Consider the following 16,417-nt stretch of genomic DNA (forward strand, 5'->3'; position numbering starts at 1 on the left):
TCCTCACAACACCACCTGCTCACCCTGGCGCGCTCTTCCCTCTCATTCTTCCACTGCAATTCCCATCCTCCCTTTGGCAGGCTTGAAGAGACGGAATACAAATTTAGGGCGGCCCAGGGGCAAGGCAGCCTGTCAGTTTGCTTAGACAATAGGCGTTCCAAACACCTGTACAGGCATAGCACCAGCAGCAGCATGAAAATTGCTGTGGATTCTGGTCATTCATTCCCTTATGATTATTTTTCCTCCCTTGGATAATGCAGAGGTGGGCATGACCAAGCAGATTTTCTTTGCAGAGCAGGGGGTATTGTACATCCCATATGCAATCTATATGTGCACCAGCCTGTTAACCAGTTCCAAATAGCTGATGAGGATAAGTGCAGGAGAAGACAAGATCTCTACAATCTGTGCTGCTGGCTCTCTGCTTTTGTGTGAGAAGATTTCCTGTGTGCACCCCAGTGAAAGAAACAGCCTCCATCACCCAGTGCTGGCTGATGCCCATGTTCCCTGCTTTTATTAAACTTGACAGCAATGTCTGGTGGGCAGCTGCAAGAAGACAGACAGGTGAGGTTAGTGCGCCATTGCCTTGCTCCATTGTGGCTCGTCTTGGTCTTGCATAGCACAGCACAGGAGTGAAAAATTGGGGAAGAGCAAAGCAGCTGCAATCTGTTCTCCAGGAGCCTGTAAATTTGCACAGTTCCAGGATGCCATAGTTTGGCGCATGAACCAGGCCGTTGCCTCTTTCTGTGTGTGTTAATACTATATGATAACAGTACAATACTATAGTTCTTGCTCTACTTATTTCTCCCCATTGCCAGTTGTTGGGAATGACTTGCACTGTTCTTTCTTTGTGTGTATATAAATTTTATGTTCCCATTACTAATTTCTTGAAATGCGTTTGCATTTGTTTTCAGTGCCACAACAGTCTGTTTGATGCAACAGATCAACAGGGCTACCCCTCTTAAAAAGTGGGATAGTGGGTTCAGATCAAAGCAGACCCCTGTTTTTCAGAGATTTCAGCAACCTGTTCTCACAGTGGCTAAGCAGATTCCGACAGGAAGCCTACAGGCAGGGATCTGAGCACAACAGATGACCTTAACAGATTGGAGAACTGGGCCAAAACTAACAGAATGAATTTCAGTAGGGACAATTGCAAGGTTCTGCACTTAGGCAAAAAGAACCAGCTCCACAAATATAAAATGGGGAACACCTGGATTGCCAGTAGTACATGTGAAAAGGATCTAGGGGTCTTAGTAGACCAGAAGTTAAACGTGAGCCAACAGTATGATGCAGCAGCAAAAGAAGCGAATGCTATTCTAGGCTGCATCAACAGAAGTATAGTGTCCCAATCAAGAAAATGGCTAGTAGACACTGATAGCTGTTGCCTTAAAGGCTTATCTGTATCTGGTTGGCTACTGGGAAGCAAGATCCTGGGCTAGACAGACTGCCATTGGGTCTCCTCCAGCAGTTGGTTCTTATGTTCTGTGGCAGAAGAGGTCACAAATTCTCTCTTCTCTGAGATGAAGTCTGTCATTGTTCTCAAGAATGCAATTCCTCCTTGCAACCTTCCTTCCACTTTGTTCTGAGCCATGCTTAGATCCACCTCCAGCATTGGACTTTGTGTGTGTGTGTGTGTGTGTGTGTGTGTGTGTGTGTGTGTGTGTGTGTCTGGAAGGCTGCCAAGAAGATATGGTATTTATAGCACTTACTGGAAACCGTTGGCGTGTTCCTCGGTTTCGAATGTGATTGATTTTGGAGAAGGAAATGCTCTGGAGCCCCCCGGGGCCAGTGGGCAGCTCGGACCAGGAGTAAAGGGGGTCCAGGGTTAGGCCTGAGTGGCATTGTTTCCATTTTATCTCCAAAAGCAATTTGCAGTTCTTTGTTTCCTAAGTGACTCTTAATATGATGGACAAAATGAGATCACTGGGTATTAATCCTCCATTTAAGAAGTACTTGAAGTAATACCACAGTGAAAGGGAACGTTAAGCCACTTAAACAAATACCTGCTGAAGTTTATAATCCTGATAAGAGTAAGGGTTGGGTTGTTGGGGTGGGGGAGAGTGGGAAGGGGCCTGGTTTCCTGCTCCTCCTTAACATTCACAGGAGAGTCAGTGAAAGCCCTCTTGAATTGTGTGAAAACAATTCAAAGTGTCCAACCTTGTCTTCGTCTTCTCCATCATCTCTCACCCATCTTTGGATATATGCCTCTTCAAGTTCCCTCCATCATCTTCTGTTGCTTGCCTCTTGCATCTACATAAACCCTGCTATTAATTTTAGATTGTCTACCCATTACATAGGTGGTCATGCCCTTGGCCTTTTGAAATTGTAGCATTGATTAACCTTCATCAGCCCAAATTGCCTCTTGCCACATGTCCTGCATATATCCATGTTAACTTCACAACCTTTTCCACTGCATCCGTTACTTTTAATCTTTGCCGTATCCAATTATTAGTTTTTCCAACTTTTTACGATATTTCTAACATTGCACGTTTCACAATCTTAGGAAGTTCTAATTCAAGTGACTTTTTGTACAGACCAAAGTCAACCAAGGTAAAGGTCTTCAGTGTGTGTTCCCGTGTGGGGCACGCACATTGCCACATGCTCAGAATTGCTCTCTCCACCTCTCAAAGCTGCTAAAGCCATAAGAAGACATCTTGCAACCCAGATCCATGCTGGATCTGGATTGGTCATAGCTTTGAACATTTAAACTACATCAGCTATGGATGGTTGCAGTGTCCAAAACAGAAATAAAGATTTGGATCACTTGGCTCTGAGTTGTTGAAGGTGTTTTCTGTGTTACTACTTAACTTCCTATTCTGAATTTGGGAACAAAATGGGATCAAAGACCCTAACAAGTAAGTAAGTAAAATATACTCTCGAGATAATATATTCCCTTGAACATGTCAGTGCTTTGCTCATTCGGTGGCAGTAGGGTGGCAGTGGAGGAATTCACATCTATTTAAATGGGTACCATTCTGTGAAGCATAACTTGAGTCAGTCCACTTTTGTGTTCCTGTGGCATGGAGTCTATGTCTATTACCTTAGGAGCAGGCAGAGGGTGAGGCGGATGCTGTGGTGCTCCCTGTGTATCCACGGCATCTTGGGCCTGCTGAAGGCCAATCTTCATACTCTATGCTATTCCTAACAGTGTTTTAAGCATCCAGGTCCAGGACCCATCTGAAGGCATGGGAACAAGTGTGGTGGGCCCTTAGGGTTGAAGCCGAAGGACTGTTTTAAGATGTCTAGTTCTGGTAATCCCTAAGTGCTCTGATGGTGTTTCCTGCTTGGCAGGGGGTTGGACTCGATGGCCCTTGTGGTCTCTTCCAATTCTATGATTCTATAATTCAACCAAATGTCAGGCTTGGGAGAACTATGTTGTTGTTTTTAAATTAGAATCCCAGGATCCACCAACCAGAACCAGGCTCAGAAAGGTAGTTCAAGGGGCAGAGCCAGTTTTCTGCTGCACACCCCATTAGTCACTTGCTGGGATAATCTCTGTGTACAAGCTGTCTGTCTACCATCTGCCCACTCCTGCCCTAATGTGCAAACTCCATGCACCCACAGCCGTGCAACACGTGAAATTTTAATCTAGACTGTGCTGCACCATCTCCAGAGTGAGCAGAAGTTGTCATTGATGGCTCTCCGCATCTGCCACTCCACATACGGGTTGAGTAACTCAGCACAAGCCACAGCTCCGTGATTGAGCACCTGCTTTGCCTGCAGAAGTCCCTGGTAGATCTGGTGAATAGTTGCCGCCAGTCAGAGTTGACGATGCTGGGCTAAATAGTCAAAGAAGTCTAATGTGGTATAACACAGCAATCTCCCATCCACCACACCAGGTATGCCAGCATTCCTTGTGTTTACATCTCTGTCATGCCTGATCTCCTTTTTCTGCCTTTCCAGTTTTTCAAGTGCTGAATACCAAAGTGTTATAGAAAGAATCTCCCCCATCGTCGAGCAGCACAAGGAGACATTGCTACCTGGGCAGCCTCAGCTGAACGTCTGTGACAAGGCCGTCATGGTAAGGGATTAAAATGTAAATAAGCATAAACCCCTTGGTCCTTCATGTAGTCTGTGGAGCTTATCTCCCCTTAGGTTGGGCAACTCAGAACATCATCTTTCCCTTTTTGCAGGAAGTGCTTCAATTCACTAGGAGTTTACGTAAAAAAAAAAGTCCATGCATTTCTGTTGTCACTATATCTTCCTTTGTGAATTTAAAGAGGCAGCAGCACTGAAATACCAGTTCCATACATATGGAAATGAGCCTGAAAAGTCTCTGTCCATCCTCACTGAGGTATCTTTCCTCTTCTCAGCTTTTGTAGTGCCTAGTATGTGCTTTGGATGCAGTAGGTCTTAGGTTCGACTCCTGGCATCTCCAGGTATGGCTGGGAAATATCACTGTCTGAAACTCAGGAGATCTGTTGCCAGTTAGTGTACAAGGGACCACAGCACCTTGAAAGAGGTAGAAATTTGGCCCTTGCAGTCATAAAATCTAGGAGAGTCCAACTCTCTGTGAGAAACTTCAGCTTCTCTGGCAACTGAGGCGTCCATCTGTTTGCCTTGCACCTCTTCCACTGTCCTTCCCTTTACATTTTGGAAGTGATAGCCAGATTGTGAAAACCCTGTTAATTGTTCTTTAAGTTGGCTGGAGCCCTCCTTCCAAGAGCTGAATGCCTGCAAAAATGCCCTTTGCTGTGATTGCCAGGCCATCATTGCCACCTGGTGTTAGCAGTGCAGAATGCAAAGCCTCACTCACCAGCAGCCTCTCGAAAACTATTTCCCCCTGTAGGGCTCTCACATGAAACAAAGCAGATAAAAATAACGCAAACAGCACAGATCGGGCAGGAATGACCTTTAATAAACTGACAGCTGGATTCTCCCATGGATGGGTGGGCTTTGCAGAGAGACGCCGAAGGAGGGAGATGGTGATGCGCTTGGCTGCCCTTTGAAGGTGATTGATGTTGGGCCAAGCGTGTGCTAGGTGCAGTACAGAATATGGATGTGAGGCAATCTCCGCCTCAGAGGCCTTGCAGCCTTTGCTGGATGAAAAGGACCAAAACAGAGGGACATTGATTGACTAATGAGCAGCAAAGGTTCAAATGAGGGAAGGGACAAATTGGAAGAAGCTAGGGTGGCTTATGAGGGATGTGCAGCAGAGATCATTTTATGGGGACAGAGAGTGGCTCATGCAGAAGTCTAGGCCCTCTTGACTTGTCCACACTAGCTGATGAGGAGTGAGGGCTGGACTCTGTACTGCTGGTTTTCACTTGCCTTCTCCAGAGCTGCTTTCAGCTCTGTTCCAAATAGACTTGATTTCCTTATTTATTACCTGCCCTTCACCATAAGGTCCCAGGGCAAGTTACAGTGATCTGAAAATACAGCATTAATAACGTTTTAAAACAAATGACAGCCATAGGAATAGGGTGGGGCCCAAAATATTATCTATCTCAAGTGTCAGAGGCCAGAGTAAAGGCTAGGCATAAACATGCCTTTGAGGGATAAGAGGCTTTTCCAGCACAAGGGCGAAGATGACAGAGCCAAAGGGACCCAGAGATAAGGGTGGGAGCGAGGAAGCTCACTGGATTAAGGGCTGAGGTGAAGAACTTGAGGGGAGGCACTTTGGCACTTTCTCCCCTGGTGCCCCAGTTGTGTACCCACTGCCATCAGGAACACCCATGGGGGATTCTGTCCTGCTCATCCTGCATGGCATCTAAAGACAGGCTGTTTGGTGGCTAAAGGCCCCCTTGAGACTTCTCAGGTGGGTGGGTTGCACTCATTGCCTGGTTGTAACCAATCGCTTCTGGGCTCTGGGAGGGATTTCTCTTTGTGGAGGGTGTCCTCTTCCTCTTTCCTGACATTGGCTGTCTTCTACAAAACTCAAGCAAGGGCAGGATAATTCCGGTGAACCACAGAGGTGTCCAGGCTGAGCTCTCCTGTTTCGGTGTCGCCATGTAAATGCCTTCTAATCCATCAGTTGGCGGGCTAATCCATCAAACTGCTCATTAAAACACAAATGTTCTTATCTGTCTCACCCTTGGCCTTCCGAGACTGCTGTCTTCTCCTGAGCGCTTTGGGTAATCTCCGCAAATATGTCTGTGCAAAATAATTATAGAGCCTTTCAAAGTCTAGGGCTGTTTCTCTCTTCCTGTCAGCAATACAAAGGTTTGCTCACTTATCACGATGCCAGAAGAGGGATTTGAGACAGCCCCAGAATAATGCAGGGATAGTGCGGAGGGGGGTGGGGAGAGCTAATACATGACCCTGTTGTGAAGAGGACAAGGCAGCCCAGTCTGTTGGAATGGGGTTTTAGCATGTGGGTTTTTGCACTAGTTTTACCATCCTGTTCACAGGGTGTCGTGATTCTTGAATGTCAATTTTCTAACAGAAATAAGTTGTTGTTGTTAATAAAGTGCCTGAGCCTGGGGTGAGGAACCTGCATCCCTCCAGACCTTGCTGGATTCCACCTCCCATCAGCCCCAGCCAGGAAGGCCAGAGTTCAGGGGGGATGGGGGTTGGAAGAAGAACATCAGAGGCTTTCAGGTTAGCTACTTCTGGCCAAAGGTATCCTAAGTAATGCACAAAGTGGTTTTTTAAAAAAAACAAAAAACCCAACAGCCCCTGCCTCCAGGCTACCAAGGTGAGAGACATCATATGAAAATGGGGGTGGGTTGGGGTATAACAGGAAAGCAAGCAAATTCAGATGCTAATTTTTCCTAGTGATTTGTGTCTGACCCAGTTTCTCTTCCTGTCTTGCAACAGAATTGGGCTCCTCCAGGATGTGAGAAGATAGGGAAGTGTTTGAAGCCTCCCAGCCCCAACCCTCAAAAATGCTTTTGGCCCCACTGAGCATCTCATGCCTGACCTGCTGGAGACAGAGCTGCTGCTGCAGATCATTTCTTCAGAAAAGGGGCATTGTGGGAAGAAGCCCAGAGTGTTTCCCTCCTCTCTTTCTCAGGGTCACAGCAGTAAATCTATATGAATTCAGCCTCTCAGTACAGACAGGGCAAAGGTACTGTGAGCTTAAGACTATTTCAGATATTAGGGCTGGAGAGCCTGCCTTAGTCCTTTGCTGCTCATAAGTTCCTTTGAGACTGAGCCCTCAGTTATCAGTTGTGATCATCTCTTACAGCATTCTGCTCCCCTCCCACTGCCTAGAATTGGAAGTTTGTCCTGGAGCTCAGGAGCCCTTCTGGACCTGATGAGGCAGAGCATCTTTGTGCCATCTAAAAATTGTTAAGCGTCAATGCCAGTATTCAGCGGCTCCAGCGAATGTACAGTGTTGCTTAAATGTGTTTGGAGCAAAGACTGCTGCTCACTGCATGCAGTGGCAGCAACATTACAGTCTATTGGCTATAATATCTCCCATACCCTCTGCAGGCCAGCTTTGGCAGGTGGGCAGGACTACCCACCTGTCAATCACCAGACATCATAATGGTGTCAAAGTTTAAAGGAGGTTGTTGCATCCTCCTTTGAGGATGTTATTCCAGCACTAATCAGCTGATTGGCACTGGAAGTGCAATGAACTAGCCATTCAGCTGATTATTAGTTACAGGAAACCCCTTTGAAGTCTTTGCAGAGTAGACAATGCACCTAAAATTGAATTCTTTCCCTCTGCAAAGAAAATGGTCTCTACTCAAAGTGCTTTCTCCAGCGTTTTCAATACAAACTGCTCTTTCTTTCTTTCTTTCTTTCTTTCTTTCTTTCTTTCTTTCTTTCTTTCTTAGCTTTTTGGATTCAAAACACAGGAGGAAGTGCTTTAAATCCAAGTTGCTTCCTGCAGCCCCCTTGGCTGCACTAGATAACTTCCTAGTGCAGCCAATCCCAGCTGATTGTTGGGGCTTTGGCAGTGCAGGGCTCTCTTCGAGCACTAACAGTCAGCTGATCATTGGTGTTTGCAGAGAGTCCTGTATTGCACTTCAAAAAGGGCTCTGCAGGTGCCCTTTTGGGCCCAGCTATTACTTTTCCTGCATATCACACCCTGTGCAATATATGCTAGCAGGTATAGGGCAGGTGAGTGTGGCTTGGCCAAAATGGTCTGGCCAGAGGCTCCCCACACCTGAGCTATATTGTCAAGTTAATGCCTCTGATAGCTAAGTGGAACTTCTATGTTTAGAGGCAGTCTACCTCTACATGCCAGTTGCTGTGGGGTGGAAGAACAACAGGGTAGTTGTCATCACGCCCAGCTTGTGGGCTTCTTAGAGGCACCTGGTCAGCCACTGCTGGAAACAGATGGCTGGCAAGGTAAACCTTTCTTCTGTTATTTTGCTATGCAAAGAAGTGTTCTCCATTGCCAACATTTCTTTTAAGACTTGGTTTCAAATGGTGCCAAAATATACATTTTCAAATGGTGCCAAAATATACATTTTCAAGAAGTGCCAAAGGTTAATATGAATAAATGTCTGCTGCTGTGATGTTGTTTTTAGTATGATTAGAAGAGTTCTGTATGTTTGTTGTTAACTTTCAAGAAATACTTTTGTCAGCTTTGTAACTTTCTTATTGTGTGACTGTAAGAAATTAAGGCCAATATAATATGTGATCTACAAGTGCTGTGTCTCTCTTCCCTGAGCTCCTTGTTGAATGAGATTGTGGAAGATAATAAGATTTGAAATGCAAATCCCGGTGTACAGTATTTTAAAATGTGAGAAGTTGGGGAAGGAAAGGAACAGAAGTGCCTTGGGGGCCTGTCATGCTAGAATTCTGTTTGGTAAGCCAAGCCTCTTGGTTTAAGCTGTGATGGATTTCTTCACATGCCCACACCAGCAAAGTCTTGTTCCACTTCACTAAGTGGATCCCAGGGGAGACATTGAAAGACTGGCCTCTGCCATGGATTCATTAAGTAGCCTTGAGTAAATCACCTTCTCTGTCAAACTTTATGACAATAGCCTATCTCACAGGGTTGTTGTGAAGACAGATCCAATAAAGATGGCAAAGTTGTAATAAAGATGCTATCTATATCCTCCTCCTGTGAAAAGGAAGGTGTTAGGGTTGTCACAGAAAGGCCGAATTGGTGGTGAAATTGCAGAACAAACTCAACTGCAAAACAGAACCCCCCTACAATTCCAATCACTACCTGTCTTTGGGGATATGGCTGTTAAAAAAGCTCTGTGTTCCGATGGAAAGTTGCATGCTTGGGTCAGTGTTTGTTTCTTCTGTTGCTAAGGACTGGCCAGCTTGGGCCAGCTGTTGGGGGAAAGGATTTTTTTCTGGTGGTGGAGGAGATAATTTGTCTTTGAGAAAACCCTAGTATTAGCAGGGACAGCTGTGAAAATAGCCTACACAGTGACCTTCTGCTTCATCACCCACCCACCCCGTTCTCTGTCTTGCCCAACAAAGGCCTTTCTGAGAAATGCAAATCCTTCTGGATGGATGTGACCTTTGTATAGGCTTTCAGCTCAACTATATCCCTTTAAAGAAAAAATAAATATTCTCAGCAATGGAGACTGGAAACAGGGAAATGGCAGTGCCCCACAAGCACCTTGTGTGGTGTTCCTTCACCCAAGATGCATTCTTTTCCGTCTTATCTAGCCTGGCAAAGAGTTCTGCGTAACTTGAAAGCTTGCAGACTGTACCATGAATGTTGGCTATTTAGCTGATCTGTGGATTCTATTCTAATGGACCAAACCTGACTGCCTCTTTCGTGTCTGCAAGAAGGTTAAAAATGCCCTGCACAAAGCATATTAATTGAGAAGTATGTTCAGGGTTTCAGCTACATTCTTACAGGAACAGAAGCAAACCGTTACAACTGGAAATCCAGCATTGTCAAGGTGAGTTCTAGAAACTGTCCCTTCTGCTCCACAAGGGGGCTTCATGGGACATCCGGCTTTGAACACATCCACTAGGGTTAAACAATCTGCACTGACTGCCTATTGCTTACCAAGCCAAGTTCATGGTTTTGTTGTTGCCGTTTAAAGCCCTAAACTACATACTGGGACTTCAGCTAGTGGGTTGGGGCCAACAGTTTGGATCACGGCATGATCTAAAGTGGGTCACAGCAGCAGCATGGCCAACATACAGATATATGGTTAAATAAATGAGAAACATGTTCCCATATGCATGTTTGGATTAGAACTGGGTCTTTGGTTGGAAAAGGTTGAAGATATGTTGTAGCTGTTACTGCAAATTTTTAATGCTATTTTTGTGATGTACAAATGACATGAGAAGGCTTGGTCTATTTATTTGTATCACTTATAATTCCTTTGATCCTTGTTTATAAAACCTGATAAAAAGTTATTAAAAAAGCAAAAAGTACACAGAGGATGGCCACCTACAGATTGCCAAAGGACAGGAAATGCATGACACAAAATGAGGACACCTTTGCATTATTACAGACGCTTCAGGTTACAGACTCCGCTAACCCAGAAATAGTACCTTGGGTTAAGAACTTTGCTTCAGGATAAGAACAGAAATCATGCGGCGGCAGTGGGAGGCCCCATTAGCTAAAGTGGTACCTCTGGTTAAGAACAGTTTCAGGTTAAGAACGGACCTCCAGAACAAATTGAGTTCAAGGTACCACTGTATTTGCATAAACCAATTATATTTGCATATTTTAAGGGGGAAATCACAATGATTTAAATATCAGAGGGGGGGAAGGAGTTGTGTGCTTGCTTGATCTGCTTATTACTGGTAGGCTGGTTTATCTTTAAATCAGACTTGAACTGGACAGCCAGTGTGGTGTGGTGGTCAGAATGCTGGACTAGGACATGGGAGACTTGGGTCTGAATCCCCACTCAGCCAGGAAGCACACTGGGTGACCTTGGGCCAGTCACTCTGTCTAACCTACCTCACAGGATTGTTGTGAATTATAAAAACGGGGAAGGAGGAGAAGACAATGTATGCCACCTAGAGCTCTTTGGAGGAAAATTAAATAACACAGAAAATAAAGGACTTTTCCTCTGGAAAATAGCGCACAAACCCACTCCATGTCCTCGTAGCTGCAACAACCCCATATTTTCTGACCCCAGCTCTCCTCCTCTGCGTGTGCCTTGTGTCAAGATTCTCGATTGTAAGGGAGGTGGGGCAGGGACCTGACCTTTGCAAAGTATAGCTCGCGTTGATGACGGCTGCAAGCCAGAGAGCGGAAGCCCAGGGCTGCAAAACCACCAGTCTCTGCTGATTCACCGGCTAAATATGCAAGAAGAGTCCTGCCTCGCCCTTGAGCACCCGCTGGCAAAGTGGAGGAAAAGAACTTTCCGTTTTTAAAACCAAAAATATTTAACGGCCTTGGTTCTGTGCACAAAGCTGGACCTTAAAACTCATGGTAACTAAGGAGCCACTAATTTATTTGTGGTTAATATAACCCCACATAGATAGGGACCTGGAGGTTCTAACTTTCTTTGCTGACCCCCCCCAAGCGCGCAAGAGTGGTGGTTCCTTACAACTAGTGTCCCCCCTCCCGCCGAATGGTTTCTCCCAGGAGGGCGACTCTCCCACGCATGCGCGTTGCTTCGTACCGGGCAGATTGACTGTTCTAGCCATGGGCGCTGAGTTGCGGCAGCTGCGGCTGCAACAGAAGCGGCGGTTGGTCCAGGAGCGGATCCGGGAGTTCCCCGATTTTCCCACGCCGGGGGTGCTTTTCCGGTAAGCGGGACGGGTAGTGGCCACTTTGGGCTATGTGATGCCGAGGTCTTGTTCCCCTGAGCATGTGCAGAGGGCAGTCCTTCCCTCTCGCTTGGGGAAGCGCTCCTGTTGCCAGTGAGCAAGTTCCCGGCGACTGCGGAAAGGAAAATGCACTCTGCCCATGCTCCGAAGTACACTTTTTTCTGACCGTAAACTTCTTCCCTCTGGTTGTCGAATGCCCCTCATTTAAGAGGCTCCAGGGCTCAGATTAAGCCGGTGCTCGAAGTAGGGGTGGGGGTGGTCGTCTTCTAAAAACATCCCTTTATTTATTATTACGCCCTCCAGGCGCCTGGTGCTCTCCAAAGAACCATCAGGACAGGTCCCTGGAGGAGTTTGCAGTCCAGAAGCATAATCAGTTATGTGCGCAGTTGCTACATGATTTGCCCCAGGACTGCAGAGATGAAAGGAGGCCCATGCTGGTTTCTGCCCTAGATCAGGGGACAAAGGAGAACCAGGACCCTGTGATTCTGCCCTCACAGGAAGTATGGGCATCCACAGGGGTGGGTGGGACATGACCCAAAACTCCCTGACTCCACAGTCTGTTTCTAGCATGCGTGGAACCTGAGATATGAGATGAAAGGTGTAGCCATGATTCTTCTCGTTTTCTGGCCTGTTTCCCCCTTTCAGTGCTTTACTTTGCCCCAGCGAAAAGTTCCTGCTGAGGCCCATGCCCCAAAGAGCGCCATAGCAAGCGGAGTATGCCATCTGTGGGCCAGGGGACGTGACTGAAGTGATACCTAGCTTTCAGGTTTGATTAAGCCTAGAGGAAGTGGGAGAATAAGGAAAATACACAAGAGGTTAGATACCTGTTGCTTTAACTTCATTTATAAAGCAGCTCCAATGCTGGATCCCAAATATTTTTATTCTGAGGGATAATTCCCACTCACAAAGAATTTTTTTTTGACAAATGCCTCTTTCTCTCCCTAGAGATATCACCCCCCTCTTAAAGGACCCGGTTGCCTTTGCAGCTGCAATTGATCTCCTGGAAGCTCACGTCAAGGCCTCACATCCCCAGGTTGAGTACATTGCAGGTGAGTCAGGGACCAGTTTGTCTTTAAAGCTCTGGAGGGCACCAGGTTGGGGAAGGCTGTCCTTGAGAGAAAGTCAGTGGATCTTGAGGCCATGAATGCCCCATCTACAAACATGCTGCATCCTGACAACAAATCTTCCTCCCTTGACTCCTCTGAGTTCTCTGTGCATGCTCAGATGCACTCTTGGTCAAATGTATATGCCAAGGCTGAGCCACTGAAACCAGACAGTACTCCCTTTAAATCACAAAGAGCTTGGCATTTGCTCCACTTAAGCCTCCACTGAATGGCCTTGCAAACAGCAAAAGAAGTGCAAAACCTGTTTCTCCCTGGTCTGCTAACTTTCTACTTGCGGGGGATTGCACTGCATAGAGAAGCATTCTGTCATGTGAATGCGTGCGGTGTGAAGTCCAGAGATAGGTTTACAATCTCATCTTCCTGTCAGCAGGTAGAACACCTCACATACCACACTCACCGTGCCACAACGATGGGAGTACCGCTTTTAACTTTGAGGACTGAGAAAGTAAGCTGCTGCTTCTCTGCTTCTGACAGGTCTTGATTCCCGAGGATTCCTTTTTGGACCAGCTTTGGCACAGAGATTGGGAGTTGGATTTGTGCTAATACGGAAGAAGGGGAAGCTACCAGGTCCCACAGTGTCAGTTGCCTACTCTCTGGAATATGGCCAGGTATTGGTGGATTTTTTTCTAGGAGATGGGAGGTGGGGGCTAATCAAAGGGTTTCAAATGCAGCTCTGGTGGAGGGGCTTCTAACGATCATCCAGTGTTGATTTATGCTGGCTCAGCAGGCGAATGCAAAGCCATTTTTTAAAAAAGTGTATTATAATTTTTAATTTACCACATTTGTACACCAAAAAATCTTAGAGCAGCTTAGCAAAGTCAGCTCTAAGACAGTCTCTTCCCTCACGCTCACAATCTAAAAATACGTGACACATGAGGAAAAAGGAGGAGGGAAAAGCTGAAACACAAATTCTTTTTTCCTTTTTTTATTTGCATTTTCAAAAACAGGAACAGAGCACACTTCACCCCCCTCCGCCTGCCCCACTTACGACTTTGTACCAAATACAGCATGTATACATATACCATATAACTTCCCTTCCACCCTTTTCCTGGTTCCTTTGTTTTTCTACTCCATGTAATCACATCTTTTTAATCATCCAGTTTGTTATCTATTTAAAAACTATTTCAACGCTGCTGGATTTACTTGAGACCTGCTAAGCTATGTATTTGTTTATACTGGTTCTTAAAATATTCAGTAAACATTATCCAATCCTCCTCGTATTCCTTCTCTTTGTTTTCTCTTATCCTGTTTGTCAGACCATCCAGTCCAGCATATTCGAACATTTTACACTGCCATTCATCCTTAGTGGGTACTATACATGTTCTCCATCTTTGTGCCAATGAGGTTCTAGCTGAGGCGGTGGCAAATAGTAATAAACTCTCTTTGGGTTTTTTTGGACCTCTGTTGTTACCATCCCCAAGAGGAAAATGTTTGGGGGAAAGTTTATATATATATTTAATTTTTTATGTATAGTTGCCCAATATTCCTTAATTACTTTAAAGGACCACCACATGTGGAAAAAGGATCCCTCAATTTTATTACACTTCCAACATATACCTTTTTCTTTTTTTAGACATTTTCGCCAATCTGGTGTTGAACACCATCTGTGGGTCATTTCATCATATTTTCTTTTATCGCATAGCATGCTATGAAATTCATATTCATTTTCCACAGCTTTTCACATAATCCATAATCAATATTGTGACACACATCTTGCCAAACACAAGTTCTTACAGTTCTTGGAAGTTACAACTGAGGCAAGTGGTGTTTCTGGCTGCCGTTTGCTTGATAAAGAGTAGCCCCACCCCTGAAGTCCTCTTTCCACCCCGATCCCCTATCAGCAGAGCTGATAGCATCCATGCCACTGTTCTTCCCACAGACAGCTGACTTGCTGGCGGTTGAGTCCTCCCTGCTCCTGCGCCAATGCCAAGCAGTTCTGTCCCACATTTTGGGGTGATGAGCCCCCACCCCAGGATTCTGGCCACTACATTGCCCATTCAGCAAGCCTAAAATCCACCCTTCTTTCACATCCCGCAGGCAGAGCTCGAAGTTCAAAACGACGCAGTGAGCCCCGGTCAGAATGTGCTCTTGATCGACGACCTGCTTGCCACAGGAGGTGAGAACCGGGCAGGTACTGAGGCTCTTGGGTAGAGAGGATTGGCAGTCGGGGTCCTCTCCAGTTCTGCTGACACCCGAATGGAAGATGACGCCTCCGCGGGCTTAGCCCAAAGACAGACTTGCCATGTTCCTCTTTATTCCTGCTCTCTTGCCTGCCCTTGTGGATTCATTGTGGGTGCGGGTCAGAACTGGGTGACATGCCAGGCTTTGCTTGCTCAAGGAAATGGGGACAGCAGCCATGTTTTTCCTCCTTAATCTCAAGTGTGCAACATGATAGTTCTGCACCCGGGAGTGAAACAAGTCTGCAATCTCCATGCTAGGGTCGACATGTAAGCAGATCTCAAGGCTAAAACATTATCCAGCGTCATTTTTCTGCCTTTTTGTTTTAGTGTCCTCCTCAAACGTTGCCTGGCCGCCACCTCTCAACTGGGTGTCACATTTTTCCTGATGAGGAATTCTGGAGAACTCGGAAGCTTGCCCCATTTTTTAAACTTGGTCCTAATTACCCAATTGCAAACACATGGCGTAATGTTGGCCCACTTGGGTTTAAAATGGGATTTAACTTATTGGTGGAGGACAAGGTTGTGCCCTACCCTATGCTGTTAAAAGCAGCATGCTCTGAGTGCCAGTTGTTGGGAATCACAAGTTGGGAGAGAGAGATTCCCATAGCTGCCTGGTTGGCCATGGAGGGAACAGGATGTGGGCTCCAGCTGTGGGTTCTTCCCATGTTACAATCAACAGTAGCTGAATAGTGCAGGTTTTTCTTCTGTATGAGTAACACCCCCATCTCTCATCTAGGGACCATGCAAGCTGCCTGTGAGCTGATGAAGAAGCTGGGGGCTAATATCCTGGAGTGTGTGGTGCTTATAGAGTTAAAGTCCCTTAAAGGGCAAGAAGCCATCAAGCCAAACTCCCTCTACTCGCTGCTGCAGTATGACTGATGCCCAGGAGTGACCGCCTGCCTCAAGCCTTGTTTCAGTTGAGATGGCCTTGCCGCCTTCCTCTGCCAAACAATTCCTGGCTTTGCATTATTGCCTGCAAGCTTTCTTTTTCTTAAAGTGACCCTTGCTCCCATCAAGTTGGCATTGTCACCCTGGACTTTGTAAGTGAAGGGCTAATTATTTAAGTGCCATGGGAGAGGCTTTTATTATTATTAAAAGCACCAAATGAAGCTCGGATTTTTCTTTAAGGCTATCTCCTTGTAGGCAGTCTTGGGAATGACTCGCTCACCGGAACCCAGGCCTAGAGGCTTCCCAGTCAGCCTTTTCAAAACAGAAGTCACTTACACCTTTTAGAAAGCAAGATATTGTTATTCCTCTATGCTAATTGGGGGGGGGGCAAGGAGAGCCGGTCTGGTGTCCTCAAAACATTTTGGACTCCACTTCCCATCAGCCTCAGTGAACAGACATGATGGAAGTTGTAGTCCTTGCAAAAGCTTGAATGCGCCCCCAGGGCAGGGATGCCTAGGTTTGGCATCTGTCATGGTTGCTAAATTCCACTTAAACCATGCCAGCATATTATGGCCATCCTCTTAGGACACTTTGGATGAGCTGCACCCTGAGCATTTTCCCCAATAGCTA

At 46.1% G+C, this 16,417-nt stretch overlaps 2 protein-coding genes across 4 annotated transcripts in view; both read left to right on the forward strand.

The window, feature by feature from the left end:
• The window catches only part of GALNS (galactosamine (N-acetyl)-6-sulfatase), a 51,325-nt gene extending 42,978 nt beyond the window's left edge, over positions 1 to 8,347 (forward strand). For all 3 annotated transcript variants that reach the window (XM_081920213.1, XM_081920215.1, XM_081920214.1), the window contains 2 exons: positions 3,901 to 4,018; positions 6,757 to 8,347. In XM_081920213.1, coding sequence (XP_081776339.1) covers positions 3,901 to 4,018; positions 6,757 to 6,843 — 205 coding nt within the window. In that variant the 3' untranslated portion in view covers positions 6,844 to 8,347. The remainder of the gene's footprint in view (positions 1 to 3,900; positions 4,019 to 6,756) is intronic.
• A 3,068-nt stretch (positions 8,348 to 11,415) lies between these two features.
• Positions 11,416 to 16,008, forward strand: APRT (adenine phosphoribosyltransferase). Its single transcript, XM_081920245.1, has 5 exons — positions 11,416 to 11,574; positions 12,541 to 12,644; positions 13,194 to 13,327; positions 14,757 to 14,835; positions 15,636 to 16,008. Exons 1-5 carry the CDS (start codon positions 11,471 to 11,473, stop codon positions 15,776 to 15,778), a joined length of 564 nt encoding a protein of 187 aa, XP_081776371.1. The 5' UTR covers positions 11,416 to 11,470; the 3' UTR covers positions 15,779 to 16,008.
• The last annotated feature ends 409 nt before the right edge of the window (positions 16,009 to 16,417 follow it).

The sequence above is a fragment of the Podarcis melisellensis genome (assembly GCF_964234715.1).
Source record: "Podarcis melisellensis genome assembly, chromosome: 8".
Lineage (NCBI taxonomy): Eukaryota > Metazoa > Chordata > Lepidosauria > Squamata > Lacertidae > Podarcis > Podarcis melisellensis.